General features: G+C 39.0%; 1 protein-coding gene across 1 annotated transcript in view; it reads right to left on the reverse strand.

The window, feature by feature from the left end:
* The window catches only part of LOC148894497 (low-density lipoprotein receptor-related protein 1B-like), a 334,893-nt gene that overhangs the window by 263,776 nt on the left and 43,754 nt on the right, over positions 1-27,363 (reverse strand). The window contains exon 3 of the mRNA XM_089002179.1: positions 12,833-12,955. Coding sequence (XP_088858305.1) covers positions 12,833-12,955 — 123 coding nt within the window. The remainder of the gene's footprint in view (positions 1-12,832; positions 12,956-27,363) is intronic.

Consider the following 27,363-nt stretch of genomic DNA (forward strand, 5'->3'; position numbering starts at 1 on the left):
GTCCTCATGTGACGTCAGAAAAGAACCGCCGTTCACCGTAAAAAAGACGCACTGTAGCGGACCTTCCATCACGTCAATGTATTTTGCTGTACTGTTTTTTTGAAAACCTTATTTTACATCCAAAAGCCGCCAGCAGAGGGAGTCCAAGCTCCATGGAAGAATTTATCAGCCTGTGGAATGGTCTGATTCATTTCTCACAGCTCGTGGCCATTTTCTTGCCTCTTTTTGGGTGAGACATTCCCCCCCGCCTGTTTGCCTCAAAATGACACGGAATGAATTATTTAATTGATTGCAAACATGTATGCTTTCCTCTTCAGAACTATTTGAATCATATTCATAACGTCACGAACTGGGGGCGGGACTTTCTGAAAATGCCCAATTCGCAGCTCATTTTTTTGCAGATTTTGGACACTTTAAGTCCAAATGTTATTTTAACGTAAATTTTATTTTCCAATAAAATTTTAAATTTTATTGGTGTTTTGCATTTGGGTAAAAATATCATACTGCGTGTTTTGGGTATTTTAGATGCTATAAAACGTTTTTCTGATGTCAGTTAAAAAAAAAAAAAAGTGACGTCGGTTGCCCTTTAAACAAGTAAATAAATAAATAAAAATGAAAAAATAAAATGAATAAATACATGGCAGAATAAATAAACGCATGAATAAAGAAACACACAAATAAATAAATAAATAAATAAATAAATAAATAAATACACAGCAGAACAAATAAATAAATATTTGAACAAATATTTAAACAAACAAATAAATAAAATAAATAAATAAACATAAATACATGACAGAATAAATAAATAAATACATGTCAGAATAAATGAATACATGAAGAAATACATACATAAATATTTAAACAAAGAAATAGAAACAAATAAATAAATACACATATACATAAATAAACAATCTAATAAATAAATACATGTCAGAATAAATAAATAAATAAATAAATAAATAAATAAATAAACATGGGTATTTTCATCCAATGCCATCGAAGTTTAGTTTGCTGTGTTTGTATGTATGTATGTTAAATTTGGCAGAATTTACGTGCCTTTCTGGGCATTCCGGGAAACCAATCGTGTTTTGTTTTTTGTTTTTTTCGGCCACGTTAGACAACGCTCTGCGTCAAATAAATACATACATAAATAAATAAATATATAAATGACTGAATGACCGAATGACCGAATAAACAAATAAATAAATAAATGATTGAATAAATAAACAACTAAATGCAGTATTCAGCCAATCATAAAACAATTATTGTGAGAAACTGAGCCTAATTTCAACGAGCGTCACCAATATGCGGAGAACAGCTGCACTTCAATGCAGGACACATAAGTGGACGTTGTCAAGACAAAAGGCGATTTCCCTCGTGAGCTATCCCGGAACATTTGTCACATTCACGTCCATTTGGCAAATGCGCTCTTTAACGCGCAGCTGTAAAAGACCCAGACAAGCTAAGCGCGTTGTCAACCGCCCCTGCCCCCTTTTGCCACATGGGTTCTAATCTAATGCGATGAGGGGAGGACGGCAAATGAATATTCAGTGGTTCGGATCTGTCACACAAAGGTTCCCAGATGGTCTCTCATTCGTTTGCTCTCCGAGTTGCTCTTCGCTGCTTGCGAGTGACTCAACTTAGAGAGTCAAATTCTTTACTTTTGTTAAAAACAATCAGCAAGCCGCCATATAGCTTATAAGCTAAGAAGCTAGCTAAACGATGTCGATGAGCTCAGGTTATGTTCGTCCCTAATGTATGTAAAAAAACAAAACGATATGCCGTTAAAAATCCGTATGTCCCTCTTGGCTGGGTTTCGTTTCTATTCTTGCCAAAGAGATAATTTCTGAATATAGAGACGAGAAATATAAACGCTGGTAGGAATCTGGGTGCGATGTATTTATTCCCCGATGGGAGTCACGTTTTGTAGCTTATTTGTGATGTCGTTTTTTTTAACTCGATCGATAGTGAACTAGATCGATAGCTAGTTGGATAGCAAGATAGCGAGATAGCCAGTTAGCTAGATAGATACCTAGATAGATTAACTAAATCAATAGCTAACTAGATCGATAGCGGACTAGATCAATAGATAGCTAGATAGCGAGATAGCTAGCAAGATAGATAGATTTATAACTACATTGATAGCTAGCTAGCTATATAGCTAGATAGATTAACTAGATCGATAGCTAGCTAGATAGCGAGATAGCTAGCAAGATAGATAGATTTATAACTTGATTGATAGCTAGTGTAAAATGGAGAAAAGCCCTTGGACAAAACCAATCAGAGCCTCAATTGAATAACTTCACCTACCCACCCATCCCCCCACGCACAAGCCTTCAATGCAACTTTAGCATCACAAAATTAAGAAAATATTGGCCAAAGTATTTTTTTTTTTTCATTGTCAATGTTGTAGTCGAATTTGACGCCTGTGATCCGTACACCCCTAACCCCCTCCCCCAATTTCTCGTCCCTTTTGTGATTTGCCACCTCAACAAAAGTGCGAGCAGAGAACAGGAGAGTGGCGATGATGACCAGAAAGCAGAAATTGAATTTATTTGGGTTATGAGCAAGCGTGCGATACCCACCTCCTGCCTGCTTAATACGATAAGGCCAAACCTACGGCAACAACAAAAATGAAATTTAATTGCCTTGGGAGGGGTAATATTTCCCTTCATGTTTTGTCTGTCACTCGTCATCAAAGTGAAATGTTTTGAGAAATGAAAAATGGATCTGAAGGGATTGGTGGGGGGCACTACATAGGATCCTTGAATGGATCCTTGAATGGATCATCAAATGTAACAACTTTGGTGCTAAAATAAAATTACAAGTAACATCCGAGTTACGACCTGTGCGAGTTACGACCACCCGTACTTACAACCACGACTGCATTTTTAATTCTACGCCTGGCACCGCAATGCGCAAGCAGCCGGCAAGGCGTACTACAATTTTGGCCAGCCAGTATGTCACACACTTGCATAGCAATGAGTGACTACACTCAATACAGTAGTTATACATTGCAGATACCGTCACGGCAACATCTCCTGTAGTACTGTACACTGCTTTTTTTCCTTCGGGGTATTTGATTCATGAATCGGTCAAACTGCCGCTTGTTGACCTGAGTTAAGTTCGCCACCACTACACATCAGTTCGGCCAGACCCCATGTGAGCCTTCCGTTTTCATCTGCAGTTCTGTTTTTTAAAATGTATTTAATTTGGACTTTCATCAAAGCACCCTTGATAGTCATCTCAACGTTCGGTTGTGCTTTGTAAGTTTATTCAGAAAAAAAAACAAAACATGCAGTCATTCATGGTTAATTACATTGCGGAACACACAATAAAAAATAAATCAAAATATTCCTGAGTCGCTAAATTGCGGCTGTGAGAAAAGTTTCTTTGTTTTTAATTTGGCATCAGTCAGTAGAGTGCAACTCTGCCTGCTACCAGCCAACTGAATTTTGAGACCCTCGAAAGCACAGGTGTCCATATCAAGGCCCGGGGGCCAAACCTGGTCCCCCATATCATTTTATTCATCCCGCGAAAGCAAACGAAACTTTCTATGATATTCCATGATGCTAGCTAAAGTCCAAACCAAAATTTCAAATTCTCCCATGTACACCACAACAATAGTCATTATTTTTTACTTCAAATTTGAAAAGTACCCTATTTCCCAGTGTATACGGCGCACTCAAAAGCCTTGATTTTCTTCACAATATGACCCTGCGCCTTATACGCAGGTGCGCCTTATATGTTAAGTAATATAATAATAATAATAATAATAAATAATAATAATAATAATAATAATAATAATAATAATAATAATAATAATAATAATAATAATCTTCTTCTTTTCCTTTCGGCTTTTCCCTTCAGCAAATCAGTGTCCTCCATCTTTAGAGGTTTGATTCGCATATTTGTTTTGGCCAAGCTTTTACGTCGGATGCCCTTCCTGACACAACTCTCTGTATTTATCCGGGCTTGGGACCGGCACAAGAAGACTTATGCCCCTTTGTGGCTACAGATCAAGCAACTCGCTCAGTAAAGTTAGTTACTTTAGTTACTACACAATTAATCCCGCGCTATTTTGATATTCTACGGTACTACAAGACAAGGAGAACATACTTTGCACAATATTTCTTACTCTGCTTAAACAAATGTATTTGCTTAGATTTCCAATGTGATGCAACAGCATTGAAATCATTCCTATTATCCACTAAATTCGAATTATTAACAGCAGTTTGCTGCAACAAATTGTCACTATGCTCCGCAGACTTATTTGATTGTTTCTTAAAAAAACGAGAATGTTCGTTTGCTGCCTGTTTTTAATCTCTTTGAGTTTTACTCCTGTTCTCACGCTCCATATTGCAGCCATCGATGTCGGTCATTCGATGTAAATACTGCAATGCACCATGGGTAAATGTATACTGTAATAATAGTAATAATAATAATACTAATACTAATACAGTAAAGTCTCGTTATATCGATATTCTCGGGAGTCGGAAAAAATATCGATATAACCGGACTATCGATATATCCGATCCTGCGGCATGTAAATTTTCTCCTTGCGTTCATAGAAATAGTATCGTAATAAGCAGTACTATCGATATAACCGATATCGATATAACGAGACTTTACTGTATTACTAATACTAATACTAATACTAATACTAATACTAATACTAAAACTAATACTAATACTAATACTAATACTAATACTAATAATACATTTCATTTCTAAGCGCCTTTCAAAACTCTCAAGGTCACTTTACAGCCAGAGGTTCAGTTTTTTTCTGTGGGTGAGCAGCGGCATGTATTCGATTATCTCTTTTGGCGGTTTCCAGCACTTCAGAGAAAAGCCCAAGATATCCTCAATCACGACTATGGAACGCGCCAAGACGACCAAAGACTGCGAGACTAATAAAGGCAAATCCAAATCCAATCCAAGTTAAAATCTTTGAAGGAAAACAAACATTTTTCAATCGCTGTTTAACTACATTTATTCCTTTCAATATTTTAACACAAGTATGTCATGTGGCGCAGATCATGTGGCTGTCAAAATGCATAAATGGCGCAAGGGCGCGGCCCAGATGCATCCCTGACATTGGTAAGATTTCCATTCTGCAGTGACAAAACAAAGAATCCACCGAGAGTGTGAAAAGTTGAAAAATGTCCGCAGCAAGGACACCGCCGTAGAGCGGGCAATGCCGTTTTGTGTCTCAGTGTTGTCTTCCATCTTTAGTGCTTGGTCCACTGCTTACGTTGTTTGGAGGGCATGTTTATAATAATAATAATAAATAATAATAATAATAATAATAATAATAATAATAATAATAATAATAATAATAATAATAATAAATTTCATTTATAAGCGCCTTTCAAAACTCTCAAGGTCACTTTTCAGTCACAGGAGAAGTTTTTCTGTGGGTGAGCAGTGGCAGCCACACACGCCAGCGTTCACTCAACCCAAAAATAATTAAAATACATAGAAAGCAAGCTAGTGTTGGAGGAGAGTGGCCTTCTCTCCTCCGTGTGTTCGTTAATATCGGATGATGAGTATTTTGTTAATCCAAATAAAAGCGGAGTCGATAAACAGTACCTTTGGAGGGTTTATTTGCGGAATATTCCGGACACACACGATTTATAGACAATGACTGCACGATCACGAGTGTGCTCACATCATGGACTCACAATATTTATTATATTAGAAGGGCGGTATCAAGACTATGGCACGACACCGAGGCGGCATTCTTCCAAAACAATTTTATTGGTTATTTGCTAATAGATAGCCAATTGCCAATAGCCAATAGCCAATAGATAGCCAATAGATAGCCAACTAGACAGCTAGACAACTCGCTAAATAACTAATATAAAATATAAATAATATATCACTAATATAACTAAGAGATAGCCAGCCAGATAGCTAGCTAGCCGGCCAGTTAGCTAATAGATAGCAAATAGATTAAATATTGAGCCACAATAGTTCTCGCAACTCCATTCCCCCTGTAGAAGAAGTTGTGCATAACCCCAGCCTCCAATGTAGCGCTTTATAGTGAGGTGTGCCTTATATTTGGCAAAACTTTGATAAATTACTATATTTGAAGTTTTTTTCATTGATTGAAGGTGTACCTTATATCTAGAAAAGGGTTGAAAAGACACCATTTGTTGGTAATACGCCTTCTACTCCAGTGCGCCTTATACACTGGAAAATACGGTAGTTCTTCATTAATTTGTTGTGCGCTCTGGATTAAATATGTGGAGGGGATTGACACATTCTAATGGAAACCATAACTACAACGTGTTCCACGGTAAACAATTAGTTTGACACCCCTACTCGAAAGGGGTCCTAAAAAAAAGATGGCCGACCTTGGTGATAAAAAACAAAAAAAGAAAAATCGGACAATTGAGATCAAAGACCTCGATACCGTTTCTCCCCCATTCCTGATTAAACATCTCTCCGTCTTTGAACACATTTCTTGCTTTCTTTCAAATCCACTGAATGGTGGTGGAAACAAAACGTGACAACAAAGAGCTGACATGACGGTACCGCTCGGCGGTTCTAACACACCTCGCCGCTTTTGATCTCAAACCAGACACGGCATCCAATTAATTTTTTTTTAGTGATGATGTGATATCCAGGCAACCTGTAAGATCCCAAACTCGTTTCACGGTTCAATTCATGAAACATGGCTGCGTAAAAGCGGAAATGTGAAAATGGGACCATTTTCGGTTACCGTGAAGAAATTCTCCCCAACGTGTGAAAAGCATCTAATCCATGGCTATCCATGGCTCGTTGACAAGGATGGCGTATTTGCAGCATTTTTGCGAGTCAACAACAAAGACGCCCCCCCCTTCCCTCTGCTGAAGTGTCAGGAAGTTAGTCGGAAGTAACATGGCATGATTCCTTCTTGTGACTATAACCAAGTCGATGGAGTGATACCTCATTTTAATGGTTCGTCTGCCAAACATTTATTTCCCATAGTAAACCATTAAAATGAGAATAATCAATTCCCAACATAATTTTCTACTAAGCCTTAAAACTACACAAAATATATCTTATTTTATGTATAATAAATATGTGACGCCATCTGCTTGATCGAAGAAAGGTTTGAGAGACGCTGGAGATTCCACAGAAATCGTAACAGAGAGCCACCACCAGCATTATTTGACCCAAAAAAAAAACTCCATTCGCGAAAATTTCGTGGACAGGATGAATTTATTCACAGTCAATTTGAAGCACCTTTGTGTTCACTGCCAATCTTTAACATAACTACTTTCCTCTTAGTTTCATGACATTTTTTTTTCATTTCCCCAATAATCCCACAGCCGATCTTTGGAGAAAAAATATATTTTATACATTGCGGCATAAATCTGATGTAATTTTGACATAATCCACGTTAATGAGTGCCACATGATTCTCGAACCAACACGCAAGGTGTTCTTTAATCTGACACCGGGAACGAAACGGCAAAAATGGATGCGATGATGAATGGCCTTGTGGAGATGAAGTGATTTAGCCCGTAGCAAGCTCACAGAGCGAGGTGCGATCATATTCCTCATATGAAAATGGGTTGGTGATATTGGATTAAATAACGGGCATAAAGTCGATTGGGACGCGACCGGACAGGCCAACCTTCAGAGGTGACGTGACATGCGATATTTACACGTGACAGTTTGTGTCCGGGTTTCCTTTTTGGTGCGCGTGAAATCATTTACTGCATTACTGGAAAATCAGTAGGTTGCATCGGTAAAAATTCAGGATTGATGAGCCATTGTAATGGACGTGAAAAAGATATAAAGATGAGAGGCCATTTTGGAATGTGGGAGGAACCCGGAGGACCCAAAGAAAACCCTGGCGGGCCTGTGGAGAACATGTCAACTCCACACAAGCAGGCCGGAGGTCTTGAACTCACGACTTCTGCACTGTGAAGTCGACGTGCTAACCACTCAATGTATGATGATGATGATGATGATGATGATGATGATGATGATGATGATGATGATGATTATTATTATTATTATTATTATTATTATTATTATTATTATTATTATTATTATTATTATATTTGTATTATTATTGTTGTATTTCTTCTTGATATTATTATTTTTGTTATATAATAATAATAATAATATATTTGATTTCTAAGCACCTTCCAAAACTCTCAAGGACACTTTACAGTCACAGGATCAATTTTTTTTGTGGGTGAGCAGCGACAGCCACAAATTAAGAGACACATGAGTGGAGATGCGCTTTTTGTTTGTCCATCTTCTTACCCAGGACAACTTTTTCTTTCTCCTTATTGTCATTGGATCCACAACTGATGGTCTGGACGTCGTCGCTGTCCGATAGAGTGGTCACGTCTTGATTTTTGAGCGCATCCGGCTTCACTTGGCTTTTGGGGTATCCTGGCCGGTAATTATTATTATTATCTCATCTCATCTCATTTTCCGTACCGCTTATTCCTCATTAGGGTCGCGGGGGTTGCTGGAGCCTATCTCAGCTGTCTTCGGGCACGAGGCGGGGGACACCCTGAATTGGTTGCCAGCCAATCGCAGGGCACACAAAGACATACAACAGTCACTCTCACACTCACACCTAGGGACAATTTGGAGTGGTCAATCTGCCTGCCATGCATGTTTTTGGAGTGTGGGAGGAAACCGGAGGACCCAGAGAAAACCCACGCGGGTCCGGGGAGAACATGCAAACTCCACACAGGGAGGCCGGACCGGGACGCGAACCGGCGACCTCTGCACTGTGAAGCCGTTGTGCTAACCACTCGACTACCGGGCCGCTATTATTATTATTATTATTATTATTATTATTATTATTATTATTATTATTATTATTATTATTATTATTATTATTATTATTATTATTATTATTATTATCTCATCTCATCTCATTTTCCGTACCGCTTATTCCTCATTAGGGTGGCGGGGGTTGCTGGAGCCTTTCTCAGCTGTCTTCGGGCACGAGGCGGGGGACACCCTGAATTGGTTGCCAGCCAATTGCAGGGCACACAAAGACATACAACAGTAACTCTCACACCGAGGGACAATTTGGAGTGGTCAATCTGCCTGCCATGCATGTTTTTTTTTTGGAGTGTGGGAGGAAAACGGATGACCCGAAGAAAACCCACGCGGGTACGGAGAGAACATGCAAGCTCCAGGGAGGCCTGACCGGGACGCGAACCGGCGACCTCTGCACTGTGAAGCCGGTGTGCGAACCACTCGACCACTGTAAAATAAAGTTTTATTTGCCTTTTTGATGGTCGTTGATGGCTTATGGAAGTCACCTTCCATAAAGACTGTTGGTAACTTAACCTCTGGTGTTGCTTCTCTTCTTTTTTCTTTGGAGACTCCTCATCATTTTTGCTGAAAACCTCTTAATTGACACCTGTTGCCTTCTGACTTGTAAGGTCTTACGAAGCAGAGGCATCACATTATCGTTCATCATGTTGATGATTGTCATAGCCACAGTCTTTTCTGAATGGAACTGTTCGGTAAAAGCCTGCACATCATTCCACTTTGCCAACATTGCCTTTATGAGCTCACTTGATGCTGCAGCCATCTCCTCCTCGCCCTCAGATGTTCTCGAACCATCCGTTACTGGCTTTAAAATCCTCAATAAGCGCCGAACTTCCAGGTTGGTGCATGGCGATATCGGCGTGAATTAGCCGTGCTTTCTCACATAAAATAGCTTTACTCATGCTGTCGCCGGATAGCTGCTTTTCGTTAATCCAAATTAACAGAAGTTTTTCAACTTCTTCGATTGCCCGAGACCGTCGCTTTGAAAGCACGGAAACATCTTTTGCAACAGACGCACCTTTGATGGCTTCTCTGTTCCGGTTGACTTAGCATAGCCGTGCTCGGCCACTAAATCACAAAAAAGCACACCTCGTTTGTGTTTTTCAATTATCTCCTTCTTCTCAGCGACTGTGATTTTATTTTGTGTCTTCTTGGGCTGAACACGAGCCCGTGGTGGGTTTTTTATTATTATTTTATTTTATTATTATTATTATTATTATTATTATTATTATTATTATTATTATTGCACGTGAAAGGACGTTGAAATTGCTGCATACAGTACGTAGCAAAATGCACACGGGTTATACACAAACATACACGCGTATGTGGAACTATCGCGGCTTAGAATTGAAGTGGATCGGATGTGAGAAAATCTCTTTTCATCAGAATCAGAATCAGAATCAGAATCATCTTTATTGCCAAGTATGTAGAACACACAAGGAATTTGTTTCCGGTAGAACACGCTGCACTAGTATCGTCGTCAAAAAAAACTGCTAAGTGGCACTATACAGTTCCATTTTGGCTACTGTTGAAGAGTTCAAAGAGTTAATGGCTTGGGGGAAGAAGCTGTTTAAATGTCTGCTGGATTTGGTGCGCATGGATCGGTAGCGCCTGCCTGAGGGGAGTAGCTGGAAAAGGTGGTGGGCAGGGTGCGGAGGGTCCAGTCGGATTTTCCGCGCCCTTGTTTGGATTCTCTCAGTGTGCAAGTCCTCGAGAGTGGGTAGGGCGGTGCCAATGATTTTTTCCGCCGTCCTAACTGTCCGTTGAAGTCGGATTTTGTCCATTTTTGTGGCGGCCCCGAACCAAACGGTGATGGAAGAACACAGGATGGATCAATGGATGCTACAGCTTCGTGTTTGCTTGCAACATTTAGCTTGTAGTGGACGTGCACATTCCACCATGACGTCCCTGATCCTCTCCTCTTTCATCTAGAACTGCTTCATGTCACAACAAGGATACAGCAAGTGCTGTAGAATGAACGAGTCTGTGTCTTTGTGTTGTCATATTATTTGTTATTCAGTTTTTTTGTGGCTGCCTTTCCAGCAGTTCCTGTATTGTTTGTTTTTTTACTTCTTTCTTTCCTTTCCTCTTCCTTTCATAATTTTGCTCCTGTGTTACTTCCGGGTAGAGTGAACGCAGGCGCGAATGGCTGCCGCTGCTCAATCGTACACAAAAAAACAGTTATTATCCCATGACTGTAAATTGTCCTTGTGAGTTTTGAGGCGCTTAGACATTAAATGTATTATTATTATTATTATTATTATTATTATTATTATTATTATTATTATTATTAAACTTACAAATGTAAATTATTATAATTAATGTAATGTAAATTTCTCCACTGCGAGACTAATAAAGGAAAATCAAGTCCAATCCAATTACTATTATTATATTTTGTTTTCTAATTATTATTATATTTATTATTATTATTATTATTGTTATTATTACTATTATTATTATTATTGTATGATGAAATATTATTATTATTATTACTATTATTATTATTATTATTATTATTATTGCATGACGAAATATTACTATTATTATTATTATTATTATTATTATTATTATTATTAATTTTTTAAATTATTATTATTATTGGCTATAATTTGAAAATTAATAAAACATAAATAAGAGAGTTTCAGAGTATTTGAATCAGAAACATTGAGAATGACTCATGATGATTCCTGCGTGTCTGATTTTGAAATGGATTTGCGCCAATGAAAATAATGTAATAAAAGTAACCCCATCCAACCATACGGCGGACATTAAAATGCTTTCGAGAGCCGACCGTGTGCGACGGACACATCTGTGACAGATTGTTTTTTTTTTTCGTAAGTGTCTGTGTGGCACGCCGTCGCAACTCTGATCACATTAATGGATTAGGGGCGAGCAGCGGGTGTCGTCGGCGTGCAAACTTATCGTATGTTACTCCAGGCAAAATGGATATAAGAGGCTTATGCTTGGTTGATAGAGTCAATTCAGGGGGTCGGGGAGAAGAGGAGGGTTTGAGGGGTGGGGGGAGACAAGCAACATGCAACCAGATATTCTATAAGTGGAAAAGACGAGTATTAACTCATTCACTGCCAGATGATGTGTAGAAATGTGTCCACTAGGGTGCCAGGGTTTTGTAATTTTGACTTAAATTTGACCAACAGAATATTGAATTTTGGCAATTGGCTATCTATTAGCAAATAATCACGCTTTAACAACAGCTAAATCTGGAACAAAGCGCTAACATGGACAAAAGGCAAGTGCTGCCCACTTGTGCAAGAGAAAAACATTGCCAGAGGTCTGACCAGTGCTTTTCAATTCCCGAATAAACTCGGGAACGGCAGGGAATGAGATAAAAAGGTCTCCAGGACCTCACCCCCAAGGTATTGCTCTGTAATAACCCCAGTCACACCTTGCCATAGTTGCCCGTGAGCCGCTGCAGTTCATTTTATTGCAATGGCTAGCAGCACAATTTGGGGTTGCATGTTAGCAAGCGAATGGTCGTTCGTCCACCATCGTTCCTCACAATCCTAATGGGCGAGCATAATAAACCAACAATTGAGTAACCACCATTGACGTTAATATCCCTTCTTTCAAGCCTCTGACGAATTCAACCAAAATCAACAACAGAGGAATGCATCGCTAGGATTCTCTGTTCATTCTTCTTAGCATGCAGAAGACAAGCTTTGTTTGTGCAAAGGTGCATTTCATGGCCCTTCCGTTGCATTAATGTTGTCGCGTGGGAGCGATAACAAACTGATTTGTGCCTCGCATTGCGTTGCTTGAAGTCTTGGCGTAATCAAAGGAGGCGTACTCGCTGTGACGCACTATTACAAAGCCAAAAAAATTGAAATACCCCCCCTGTTGCTAGGCTAATTCACGCCGCCCGTGATAAAAAGTGGCTGCCGATGAATCAACCCCAGACGTTAATTGCCATTGTAGTGTAGCGGAAAAGTCGATGCTCGCTAGTTACAAGCAAGAACCTTGGAGCCGTGATGTGTGAAATGGTGGATGGGATGGAATGATTGACTTACAAGTCACGTCAGACTCGTCCGAATCATCGGGGCAGTCGGGTTCGCCGTCGCAGAGCCAAGCCTCGGGGACGCAGGTTTCATGATCGTGACAGTGAAACTCTCCCACGTCACACAAAATGGACTCTGGATGGACAAAGGAGAGCGGGGAGGGGGGAGAAACAAAAAAAATGATGTATGAGATGAGGACAGTGAGTGGGTCAGATGTTCCGAATGAGACTTTAGCAAGATGGTGAATGCACCTGCCCCGCGATCACTTGTGGCGAAATGAGAGCGACTGGTGACAGTGGTCACTATTTTAAGAATCCGTGATTGCGGAAATGTACCGCCGAACTGATCAGTGGTTCGATCCAATTGCAATTTGGAAGTTGAGACCGTTTGTAGGCCTTGACATGCAGTCAGGGGAGGCAGGTGAGGCAGTGCCTCACCTGTCATCATCGAAACCTGTCATGGAAATATCTAATGAAAAAATAAATTACACAGTTATATGTATTTAGTGATTTGTACTTTAAAGTTCTTGTCCATTTAACTTCACCGTTTTTGGATTTTTTTCAAAATCGCTGAATTTTCACATTTACCGTTCAAATACTAAGTAGAGACGAGCGGTGAGGCAGCAGCCGGCTGAGCCTCAACATGGATTGCGCAATCACTACGCAAACTGCTGGCTTGCTCTGCAGTGAGCCCGCATTGCTGTCCTTCTGCATATCGCTAATAAAGCATTCAAACACGTTTAGTATATGAACTAAATTTCTACAGTTTAGCTGGTGTATTTAATGTACAGTCACTGTACATTATAAACACTACTACAGTGTTTATTTTGTTTTATTTTTATCAAACTGTGCATAGGTGAGGCACACAGTTCTCCCGCCTCATGACAGGGGGCGCTTGTGATTCCAGAGACACTTGCGACTCCGCGGCTGCAGAATAATAGAATTACGGACAGCAAGCTACAGAAAACAGTTAGCAAGTAAAATGCAACCCTCCAGTCATTTTTTCGTGTTGCTTGGCCTCATTTTCAGAATGGAGGATTACATATATAAATTGAAAGACATTTCTAAACTGGACTTTCAATCGAAGCAGGAGATAATAATTAAAGGAAGACCAACACCGGAGCTAAAAGGTTTGCTTCAGACAACGGGACAGAATACTCGCTCTTTTCAGACGGACTGGTACACACGAAAAGGCTGGCTGTGTGGATGTCCAGCAAGAAACCGCCTTTTCTGCTTTTCCTGCCTTCTGATGAGAAGGTTTCTTCAGCCGTCATCTGTACAAATTTGAAGGTTTCGGACGTTTCGCCTCCTATCCTATGGCCTGCTAAAAATACATAAAGAAGGGTTCCCCCTCAGACCCATTGTTTGTAGCATTGACTCCTCTACATACAATGTAGCCAAATATTTAAAAACTATCTTAGCTCCGTTGGTTGGTAACACAGAATATCACGTAGAGAACACCACAGGGTTTGTAGAGAGGATCAAAGACCTCATATTGGAACCTGAGGAAACTTTGGCATCATACGATGTGACTTCTCTCTTTACATCTGTCCCAACCCCAGCAGCAGTCTCAGTGGTGAGGATGAGACTGCTGGCGGATGTTTCTCTGCATGAAAGAACCAAACTTAAAGCGGATCACATCTGCAAATTATTGGAAATCTGCCTTAATACTACGTATTTTCAATTTAGGGAAAAATTCTACAAACAAATTCATAGTTGTGCTATGGGCTCACCAGTTTCACAAAAACAAAACCTAGACACTGGTTTAGATATGTGGACGATACTTTTGTCATAATTAAAAAAAACAAGAAATTCAATCCTTCACAGATCACCTCAACTCTGTAGACATCAACATTAAATATACTCGTGAGGACATTAAAGAGAACCAACTAGCCTTCTTGGATTGTAAAGTAATTATAAATGAGGACAGAGCGCTAAAAACAGAAGTCTTTAGGAAGGATACGCACACTGACCAATACTTACTTTACGATTCTAACCACCCTTTACAACACAAACTAGGAATTATCAGAACCCTCCAGCATAGGGCTAAACTAACACCAACAAGCGTTGAAGGTAGAGAAAAGGAGTCAAAACATATCAGGCGAGCACTCACTAACTGTGGGTACCCGCAGTGGTCATTCAACAAATGTCAGAAAGAAAGAATAGGGAATGAAACCAATAATTCTCAAGATACAAAAAGGAGAGGAGTAGCAGTACCTTCCATTGTCAAAGGACAGTACCAGTCCTTTGGCAACACAAAATTCCTACTTATTTCAAACCGATAAACACGTTAAGGCAAAAATTAGTGCATCCAAAAGATAGGCTACCAAATGGAAAACAAAGTAATGTAGTTTATTCCATACATTGTAAGAATGAAAATTGTAAAGAGCAGTACATTTGGGAGACTCAACAAATTCTCAAAAAAAAGACTTTATCAACATCGCAGGGATAATACAAGTGGGCCTCAATCGGCAGTACATTTGCACCTAAAAGCTAGCAACCACTCATTTGACAACAATGAGGTTACAATCTTAGCGAAAGAACATAGATGGTTTGAAAGGGGGGTAAAAGAAGCGATTCTTATAAAACAACAAAATCCTTCATTCAACCGGTCTGGTGGGATGAGGTTCAATTTGGATCGTTCATACAATAGCCTGCTTAGACAAAACAGGTTAGGCAACATTCGTAATGCTGATGAGGTGATACCGGTGGGAGTGGGGGAAATGGGCCAGCCGTTAGTCAGGAATGTAGGAACAATCAGTGGGGCCACAGGGAGCGGTCCTCTGCTCCCCGCAACCTGAGAGTAGGGAGCTATCATAGCTGTGTCCGGCGCCGCCATGGCTGGACATTAGGGATATATAAATAGGGCCGATACGACCAGTCAGACTTTAGTTCGCTGACGAAGCCTCTTGGATAGGAGGCGAAACGTCCGAAACCTTCAAATTTGTACAGATGACGGCTGAAGAAACCTTCTCATCGATGGACCACTCCTGTACGACTGAGAGCTTACACAGATGTTTTCTTGCCTTCTGTTCTCAACTTATGACAATGTCTGGACTCAAATGGGATATTGCGAACTAAAAATTTTACAATGGAGCCTCATCAAACATGAGCGGTCGACCGCGCACATCCAAAGTCAAATCGCGCTAAAAATATTTGGGATGTGCAGGATCGACTTGGCTTTGGAAGAACAGCGAATACTCAACATCAGCATCCACAATGCTAAGGTAAAGGAGAACCGGGAGATTTTAAAAGATCTCATCAATGCCATCTGCTTCCTTGCCAAACAACAGCTGGCATTTCATGGAAATGATGAAAGTAAAGGCTCTGCTAATCGTATTAACTATGTTGAACTATTACATGCTTTCGCTGAGAAAGATGACAGGCTAGTGAGACATTTGGAGACACCAACTGTATCTTCTGGCCTGTCAAACAAAATACAGAACGATTTAATTGAAGCAGTTGGTGATGTCATTAGAAATGACATTAAAAAAGAGATCGGTGCAGCCCCATTTGTTGCTGTGGAAGTAGATGAGATTGTCATTCTCAGCACTGAAAACATACAGTCGTAACAGGACTGATCAAAGATTGGATTCTCCTGAACAGCCACATGCATGCATACATACATACATACATACATACATACATACATACATACATACATACATACATACATACATACATACACTCACACATACACACATACATAAATGAATTAATTAATATAAATTGGCTTAATAAATACTAAAACACATGAATATATTCTTAAATACATAGCTCCATAAATACATAGATCCATAAATTAATACAAAAATAGTAATATTAAAATAAATACATATATACATGAATACAAAAACAAATACATAAACACACAACTAGTTTGTTCAAATTAATACATTGATTAAATCATTAATTAATACAAAAACAGCTTACTAAATATTAAAAAACATAAATGTATACATAAATATATTCATAAATACATACCTACATATAGTAATTAATTAATTAATTAATTAATTAATTGATACAAAAATAGCATAATAAATACGAATTACTCTTCTTTTTCCTTTCGGCTTTTCCCTTCAAGGGGTCGCCACAGCGAATCATTAACCTCCATCTTCACAAATTACTATAAATACATAAATAAATACATAAATACATAACTAGATTAACCAAGTAAGTAATTGATTGATTGATTGATTGATCGATTGATTGATTGATTGATTGATTGATTGATTGATTGATTGATTGATTGATTGATTGATTGATTGATTGATTGATTGATTGATTAGTTAATTAATTACTTTTATTTCATCATTCTTATTTTTTTATTTTATTTTTCATTTTTTGCTCAGAGCACCACAAAAATGCTTGTTATTTTATGCCTTTAGCTCCCAAAGAATCTCGCACTGTGTGGCCTTTTTTGTGATCCCCCCAACGAGGTCCGTCGGCATCACGAGGACGGATTGAGGCACGTGGGAGACTGACTTTGCAGCATTTGAATAGCGGAATTGATAATGCCAGAATATAATAATTGCTCAGCTTCCGGGCTCCCTGCAGCAGATTCGCTACCAGGGGACACAACAGAAAAGGTCAAACGGCTCATTCATTCCATCGTAATTCCCCCCCGCCGCTCCTTACCGACTGATGTAATCCGTTTGAAATTTTGCCATCTAAATGAGAAGTCTCTGTTCATTTCACGTTTTACACGAGGGCATTTTTAATTGCTTCCACCCACCCATGATCGCCATTTTCAAAGAAATACCGTCAATAACGAGAAAGACACCACGTACAAGGAAGGCGATTGGCCATTGATGCGGAGTCGCTGACGATAGAAACGGCTTCATCGTTAGCGTATCTGAGCGATTGGATTGGATTAGATTAGCCTTTCTTAGTCTCACAGTGGAGAAATCTACATTTCACAGCAGCAAAGTGATGAACGTAAGAAGAAAGGAAAGGAAGAAGTAGAAAAAGAAAATACAGGAGCTGCTGTAAAGACAGCCACTCTTGCGGCGCAATGTAGAAGTCAAAACAACAACAAAAAACTAAGTAACAAATAATGTGCCACAACACAAAAGACACAGTCATTGAATCTTAAACAGTTTTAGAAGGAAGAGGATCAAAGCGTCCTATTCACCAGTGGATCAGGGATGTCATGGTGATGGTGAAATGTGCACATCTGCTACAAGCTAAATTTTGAAAGCAAACATGAAGCTGTAGCATCCATTGACAAAAAGAGACTGTCTCACATCTCCTGTCCCACGTAAATCCGCTTCAATTCCAAGCCGCGACAGTTGCAAATGCCCCCATTGTTGTACTAGTAAAGGCTTTCTGGCTCCGATTGTGATTCCACGTACGCATTGGCGTGCTGCCGTTCTTCTCATCGTGGGAATTGGGGGTCCGAAAAGAATATGGAATCGGCAAACAATGTAAAACTGTCACGATCCGGTTGGCGACCAACGGGGGGGGGGCGCTGTCGGCCCCGCCTGCACCTGCACAGGTGCTGTTCGTTTCCAATCAGTGACACTCAAAAGGACCCCCGCCACGACCATTCGGGGTCGGGTAATTGTTGAATGTCATCGTTGTTTGATACACTGTTGTATGATGTTGAACGCATTGTATGCTGTTGTATGCAATTGTATGCATTGTGTGCAGTGCATGTGTTTGTTTAATCTTGGCGGACTTTTAATCTTGGTTTTCTTTTGATACTTTGTATTTTTTTTTCATACAGAAGATTTTAATGTGATAGATTTTGTTCCTGTTGGCTTTATTTTAATACAGTTTATCAAACACAGCCTCCTACTCCCTCCTGCCTGCTTTTTGGGATCCGCACCCGCCATCACTACCTTGCAAACCGTGACAAAAACTGTATGGAATAACAAATATGACAACACAAAGACAGTGATTCAATATTAAGCATTTTCTGCACCCTCTTTCTTGCATGAAGCAGTTCTAGGTAAAATAGAAGAGGACCAAAGCATCATTTTACCAGTGGATCAAGGACGTCATGGTGATGGTGAAATGTGCACATCTGCTACAAGCTAAATGTTGAAATCCCCATTGTGGTACTAGTAAAGACTTTCTGGCTCTTAAGCACTTTCTGGACCTTATTTGTTGTATGAAACATTCTAGGTAAAAGAACAGAGGACCAAAGCGTCCTTTTCACCAGTGAATCAGGGACGTCATGGTGAAATGTCCACACATCTGTTACGACCTAAATGTTGAAAGATAAACACGAAGCTGTCGCATCCATTGATGAAAAGAAATTGCCTCACATCTCGTGCCCCACATACAGTAAATCCGCTTCAATTCCAAGGGTCTACATCCACACGATTTGCGTTTGCGCACCGAATAAAATAATGTGGCAGGCCAGATCTGGCCCCTGGGCCTTGACTTTGACACCTGCTACCCCGTTCCTCTCTTTTGACGAAATAAGTGGTTAGTCTTGGCTAATACTCTCCTTTATCATTGTGCTAAGGCTAAGCGCTATGCATATTCCCGGTAGATTTTTTTGCTCGCAATGAGCTGCTCCACAGTACGATCGCAGCGGTCATGCGGGAATGCCATTTGCATGACAATGTGTGATTATAGCGCCGAAGATAACCCCCTTCATCCCAGAATCTGCCCCCCACCCAACCCCCGCCCTGTCCAAGGTCACCTAATAACGGTATTCCTCTATCTAAACCGGCAGCAGTCGGAAGGATTTATAACGCCGCTCCATGTGCTGATTACCAATCAGTTGCGGTAAGTAGACGGGGTTGCCGTCGTCGCTGAGGGGTGAAGTGCCTGTCAAGGTTGCTGGGGGAGGTGGGGGGGTTGTCCGACGAGTGCCAAGTCTCGGGAGTGGGGCCATGTCGGAACTTCGGCCGTCGCCTCCAGATTACAGCGCATTAACGGTTTTTCAGTAGTGCCTTCAAATGCAAGTGATCAGACTTGCAACTTTTTCTAAATAATATATAATAATGAAATCAACTCGACTTGATTTATGGAATTAAAGATGCAATTGGGCAATTCGTGGAAAGACAATAAAAAAAGTTTTTTTGCTGTTTCCCGTTGGTCCATGTTGAAATTTACGGTCAAAGTAAACGGTGTGTTTTGAAAACGGTAGCGTTGCCTTTCAGTGAGCTACCTTGCCAATTTCCCCATCGTGGGATGAATAAAGGCCTTCTGAACTCCTTCACTGCCATCCACAAATTTATTTGGGAATTTAAAATATGATGTTCGGATTTTGGTTTTTCTTGCGGGGGTGCTGATGAAGCGCTGGTCAGACCTCTGGCAATGTTTTTTCCTTTTCACAAGGGAGCAGCATTTCCTTTTTGTCAATCTTAGCGCTTTGTTATAGCTTTACAAAATTGTATTGTATTTTGGACATCCGCCCCCATTTCAAGCTCATATAACTCCGGATCCATATAACTTAGGAATTAACTATTTTTTCTGATCAAAGAAGAGAGTCTAGGATTTTTAACGCCTTATTGAATGTTTTAAGTCGTGCTAAAACTCAATATTATTTGAGTCCTGCAATTTTAGTGAAAATGACAAAAACCCTGGCACTGGAGTGGACACCATTTTGCACATGTCTGGAAGTGAATGAGTTAATGTCTAGTCGTTTCCTGGCGCACCAAGCCCCCAGACAGGGAAAAACGTTTTTTGAATATTTCTTTTTTGCAATGCCTGAAGGTGAGACAGATTTCGATCAAATTCAAGATTATGGATGAGGCTGTCAATCATCTCTGCCCCTGATCGGTATTGATCATTTTCTACTTGGAAAGCTCTGGAACACCCAGACAGGCTCTTGAGAGCCTACGGTGCTTTCATAAATGTTTCAAAATTTGTCAAAAACTCAAAACAGCAGAATGTAAAAATAGAAAAAAATAACAGAGCGTGTAGCGTGCCTGATCGCGCTTTGATTAGCCGGCGTTTTACGATTTAACATCATTTCTATAATGCATTATTTGTAATACAGTGATACCTTGTCTCACGAACTTTATTGGTTCCCAGAAAGTGTGTGTAAGTGTGTATTCCAAACATTAATTTCCCATGCGAAACCATTAAAATGAGAATAATCAGAAAAGTGCATTAGCTAAAGCGTTTGTAAGCCGAGGTATCACTGTATATGAATCAGATTTGATTCTGTATGCTGCACCCGAGCATTTCCATTTCTTCCGAGCGAGAATAAAAAATCGGAATAAATCGTCCGTATTCAAAGGCGCCACTCCATCCACTCAACGATGTTGGATTTCCAGGAAAAAAACGTACTGGCCATATTTAATTTAAACCAGATTCCTATCTTACAGACAGTGTAGATACTTCCGCCTACGTCAGAGTGACACTCTGACGAAGGCGGAAGTAGATGCCGAAACATGTCAGGTATTTGGACACCGACAGTACACTGTCTGTATGATAGGAATCTGGTTTAAATTAAATATCAAGTCGACAGGATGAACCTAATACAACTAAGTACTGGCCATATGTTGCACTCGAATCAATTTTTTTTCTACCCTTGCATGTCATCATCATCATCACCGTACAAAATCACCAACGCGCCCGGGCGCCAAATAGACACGTCGGCAGCCAAATATTTCTCATCGCGGGATTTTACGAAGGAACACGACTCAGCTGTCGTATTAAAATGCAAATGCATAGGTCGCGCGTGTGGCAGCAGAGCGCTGACATTCATTAGGTGGCGCGAGTCCCAAAGCTAACGAAGAGAAGGAAATGGAAAAGCAACACCCAAATCTTTTTGAACAAAATGGAGAACAGATTGTTTTGTACGTCTCTTTCCGGAAGAAGCTAATGCTTTCCTAACGTATGAATTACAGATGACACCTTCCTCTGTTTTTTTTTTTTTTTTTTTTTTGAGGGGTGTAAGTATAGGGGTGTAAGTATAAGTAATGTCCAGTTAAAAAAATACATGGGTAAAAAATATAAATCATATAAATGATAGAAGTAATACATATATAAATAATTTAAATTAAAATAATTTTTGAAATGCTTCATGATGAAAACAAATGAAATAGGATGTTGGGCAGACATCATTCATTCCGGGACCATTTTAAATCAAATGAGTAAATTTTATTGATTGATTGATTTATCTGTTTATTTATCTATTAATCTGTTTATCTATTTATCTGTTTGTCTATTTGTTTATGTATTTATTTATTTATTCGTGTATTCATTTATTTATGTATTTCTTTGTTTAATTACCTGTTTATTTATTTATTAATTTATTAATTAAATTATTTTTTTATTTAATCATTATGTATTTATTTATCTAATTGTTTATTTATTCTGGCATTTATTAATTTATTTTGTTGTTTATTTCTATATTTATCTATTTTTGTATTTATGTATTTATTTATTTATCTATTTGTTTATTTATTCGGGCATGTATTTAACTATTTTGTTGTTTATTTATATATTTATCTATTTATGTATGTATTTATTTGTTTATTTATCTGCTTATGTATTTATATGTGTGTCTATGTATTTATTTATTCATCGATGTATTTGTGTATCTATTTCTGTATTTATTAATATATTTCTGTATTTATTGTGTATTTATGTATTTAATGGATTGTATTGGAATTGCCTTTATTATTCTCGCAGTGGAGAAATTTACATTTCACAGAAGCAAAGTGATGTATTTCTGTATGTATGAATCATACAATCAATAAATAAATACATCATACATTGTATTTATTTATTTATTTATTTATTTATTTATTTATTGGTGTATTTATTCATTTATTTTGTGGGCTGGTTAATAGAAAATTAGCCACCAAAATAACGCACAAGAAAATATCTTTTTTGTCTGGTTTTGCAAAAAATAAATTAATCAATAAATCAACCAATAAATGAAGCCCATCTGATGCGAGTTCGAGTTGTCATTTTTGCTCACTTGGCAGGTCAATGGGGTGTGAAAACAAAGATTGCCGCGACCAATCGCGGAGAACAAGGTGGCACATGTAGCATCACCAGGCACTTGACCTTTTCGCCAATTAATTAATGAGGCGGACGCTCGCTCGCTTCGGGGTCACTTAGAAGAAGCCAAGCACTTCTTTTACGCGCCATTTAAGTAATGAAAGGGGACGTAAACACCATTAAGGGGCCGTGTTGAAGATCGCATCAACAAAACACAAGCTCAAGATTTAAGAAGTTCTCCCTATTTTTTTAACTCATTCACTGCCAGACGTGTGCAAAAATGTCCAGTGCCAGGGTCTTTGTCATTGTCACTCAAATAGCAGGACCCACAGAATATTGAGTTTTAGGACGACATCAACATTCAACCCAGCCTTAGAAACCTTAGAATCTCTTCTTTCATGAGAAAAAAAAGAGTTAATTCCTAAATGATATGTACAAAATAAAATGCAATACATACATATTTGTTGATATAGCGCTTTAACAACAGCTGTAGCTGGAACAAAGCGCTAACATGGAAAAAAGGGAAATACTGCCTCCTCGTGGAAGGGAAAAACAACCAGAGGTCTGGCCAGTGCTTTATCGGCACCCAAGCAAGAAAAACACAAAACCCGAACAAATTCGGGAATGGTGCAATACATACATATTGGTTTATATAGTGCTTGATCACTAGCTGAAGCTGAAACAAAGTGCTAACATGGAAAAAAGGGAAATGCTCCCCCTTGTGGAAAGGAAAAAAAAAACATTGCCATAGGCCATTGCCATAGGGCATTGCCAACGCTTTATCGGCACCCTAGCATGAAAAACACAACACTCGAACAAATTCGGGAATGGCGCAATACATACATATTGGTTTATATAGCGCTTTAACAAGAGCTAAAGCTGCAACAAAGCGCTAACATGGAAAAAAGGAAAATTCTGCCCCCTTGTGGAAAAGAAAAAAACATTGCCAGAGGCCTTAGTGAGCGCTTTATTGGCATGAAGAAAAAAACTCGAGCCAATTCGGGAATGGCGCTCAACATCACATTTTCAATCCCTGAACAAATGTGTGAATGGCAACGAATGAGTTAAAAATGGTTCTCGTTAGCACTTCAGCACTAACGAAAGAACATCGGAATTAGAATTAGTCCAAGTCGCAAAACAAAAGACTCAGTCAGCGTTAGCAGAGGTGGCTTTTCACGACAAATGAGATAATGGGGTTAATCACAGCACATCGGCGCAAAAGCTTCGGAGGGAAGCGCCAGGATAAACTACCGCTGAATGACGGATCAGGCCGCGAGCGGTTCTAAAGCTTGACCTTTACAGTTCTGACATATGTCGGCTTCAAACTGCAGCTTTCGCTCGACTCGACATTCCACACTTGCTGCCACTGTGTACGATGATCTGACGTGTTCCGAAATGTGCAGTGGGAAGCGCCTTTAACATGAAAGTCAAGCCCCGAGGTCTGAACAAGGAAAAATGGAGCTTCAAGGGCAAATTAGCCCGGAGCATCCTCCTCCCAGGGATGGGCGGAAATGGAAAAACGAGGTCTAGAATTAATATCTGCCCTGTGTTTTAGTTAATCTCTCTCGACTGTCGTGACAACGTCAGCGCAATTGTTTTGACGGTTTGAAGTCGCGTGAATGCTAATAGGAGCGATTTCAACGGTATTTCCGCCCAAGCAAGGCGTTTTTCGGTCAAATCTCAAGATGAAATAAAGTGTGAGCACAAAAGGCGTACGGAGTCGCCGAGGGGGATTCGTCGGCATCCTCTCGGCGCGGGACTTGATGAGTAATAATAATAATAATAATAATAATAATAATAATAATAATAATAATAATACATACACTTCATTTATAAGCGCCTTTCAAAACTCTCAAGGTCACTTTATAGTAACATGATCAGTTTTTCTGTGGGTGAGCAGCGGTAGCCACACACGCCAGCGTTCACTCAATCCGGAAGTAACTCAAATAGAAAGAAAGCTAGCTAGCTAGCTAGCTAAGAGTTATCTAATAATCACTCAACCTGGAAGTACCTAAAATAGATAGAAAGCTAGTTAGCTAGCTATAATTTAGCTAATAATCACTCAACCCGGAAGTAACTCAAATAGATAGAAAGTTAGCTGGCTAAGAGTTAGCTAATAATCATGCAACCCGTAAGTAACTCAAATAGATAGAAAGCTAGATAACTAGCTAAGAGTTAGCTAATAATCACTCAGCCTGGAAGTAACTGAAATAGATGGAAATCTGAATGGTTCTAATCAAGTGCCAGCCCTCAACTAAAACGGCCCCATGTGGACCGTAGCTAATAGCGAACACTCTGACAAGAAAGAACTTGAAATGGAATATTGATGCTTTGAGGTTTCATGGTGTCTCTCGTTTGATTGACAGCTGCCAGAATATTTTAAGAAACGCCGATAAATTAAAAACACAAAATCAGATCAAAATCAGAGACCACGGCTTTGGATAGCAGATCAGGAATGAGACAGTGGTGGACCGTCATGTTCGGCAAGGCCTTCTCTGCTGGCCTAAAAATGTCTTAATCACAGGCTGATGTTAATTATATTTTGTCCATGAATTCTTATTTACTCATCCGTGGCATTTACAAATTTGGATTAGATTGGATTTACAATTAATAAATAATTATTAATATAATAATCTATAATATAATAATAATTAATACATTTACATTTATTCGGGAATTGAATAATATGACGTTCAGGCGTCATTCCCGAATTTGTTGAGGTTTTGTTTTTTCATGCTTGGGTGCTGATAAAACTCTGGCCATGGCCTCCGGCAATGGTTTTTCCCCTTCCATAAGGGTGCAGCATTTCACCTTTTCCATGTTAGCGCTTTGTTACAGCATTCACAGTTGTTAAAGCACTATATAAACCAATATGTATGTATTATATTGTATTTTGTACATCCGCCCCGATTTCAAGCTCAGATAACTCCAGACCCATATAATTTAGGAATTAATTATTTTTTTCTGATGAAAGAAAAGAGTCTAAGGTTGCTTACGCTAAATTTAATATTAATGTAGTCTTAAAACTCAATATTTTGTGGGTACTAGAATTCAAGTGACAATAACAAACACCCTGGCACTGGAGTGGACACATTTTTGCACATCTTCTGGCAGTGAATGAGTTAATGACTGGAAATTAATCAAAATGTGATGGATTGATTCAGATGTCGCACTACTGAAGGTCTAGCTCTCAAATGCCTGGTATCAGATAATGGCTAACAGCTTAGCCATTATTAATTTTTTTTTGGTCTTCAAAAATGGCAATCCATTTTGCCTCATTCTGATATCAGCATCTGGCGCATCAGTTAAAAGCTTCCAAGGAAACAGTAGGGAGATGCCTCCCCTTTACCAAAACTCCAAAATACGCTGAGATATTTTTGACATCCACCTCTGCACATTTCGCTCGACTCGCCTTCTGCCTTCTCATCTGGGCTCTTTCCTACATGGGCGAACGCCATTCTTTCGCTGTCCAATTATTTTTGAATACGGACTTCGGTGGTTGGAAGTTTGAGGTTCTCAGAAGAAAGCGGAAGTCAACCGCTAGGAAAGAAAACAGGGCCGTTTTTGGGACATATTTTGCCATAAGAATTATTATTATTAGTCATAGTAGTAGGAGGAGTATTAGTAGTAGTATCAGTAGTAGTATTAGTAGCGGTAGTGGTAATAGTAATAGTAATAGTAATAGTAATAGTAATAGTAATAGTAATAGTAATAGTAATAGTAATAGCAGTAACAGTAATAGTAATAGTAGTAATATAAATAGTGGTAATAGTAGTAATAGTAGTAATAGTACTAGTAGTAATAGTATTAATAGTAATATTAGTAATAGTAATAGTGATAGTTATAGTAATAATAATAGTAGTAGTAATATACAGTAAAGTCTCGTTATATCGATATTCAAGGGAGTCCGAAAAAATATCGATATAACCGGCACTATCGATATATCCGACCCTGTTTGCATGGAATTTTCTCCGTGCGTGCATAGAAATAGTATCGATATAACCGGGACTATCGATATATCCGATATCGATATAACGAGACTTTACTGTATATATAATAATAGTAGTAATAGTAGTAATATTAGTAATAGTAGTATAAGTAGTAATAGTAATAGTAATAGTAATAGTAATAGTAATAGTAATAGTAATAGTAATAGTAATAGTAATAGTAATAGTAATAATAGTAATAGCAATACTCATAATAGCCGCAAAAGTAATAGTAATAGTTGCGAAAGTAATAGTAGTGATAGTGATAGTAATAGTAGGATTAGTGTTGGAGTAATTCGCCATACAAACATCTCTAAACATCGCTCCGTAATCTTTGTTTACATTTTGAACTTCCTCATACGTCATATCCTGCCTTCCATTACATCAGGGGTCGGGAACCTTTTTGAATAAGAGAGCAATAAAAGTAAAATATTTAGAAATGTTCTTCAGCGAGAGCCACGCGCACACACACAAGGGCGCGTGCACACACACACACACACACACACACACACACAGACACGGGCGCGCGCGCGGACACACGCAAACACGCGCGGTCACTTTTCAACAAAATATCAGAATGGATTATTTAAACTAACTTTGTGATAGTACTCACCGTTAACATGAATGTTTTTCTGTT

This window comes from Hippocampus bargibanti, linkage group LG08, assembly GCF_051943395.1.
Source record: "Hippocampus bargibanti isolate YZ-2025 linkage group LG08, ASM5194339v1, whole genome shotgun sequence".
In the NCBI taxonomy this organism is placed as follows: Eukaryota; Metazoa; Chordata; class Actinopteri; order Syngnathiformes; family Syngnathidae; genus Hippocampus; species Hippocampus bargibanti.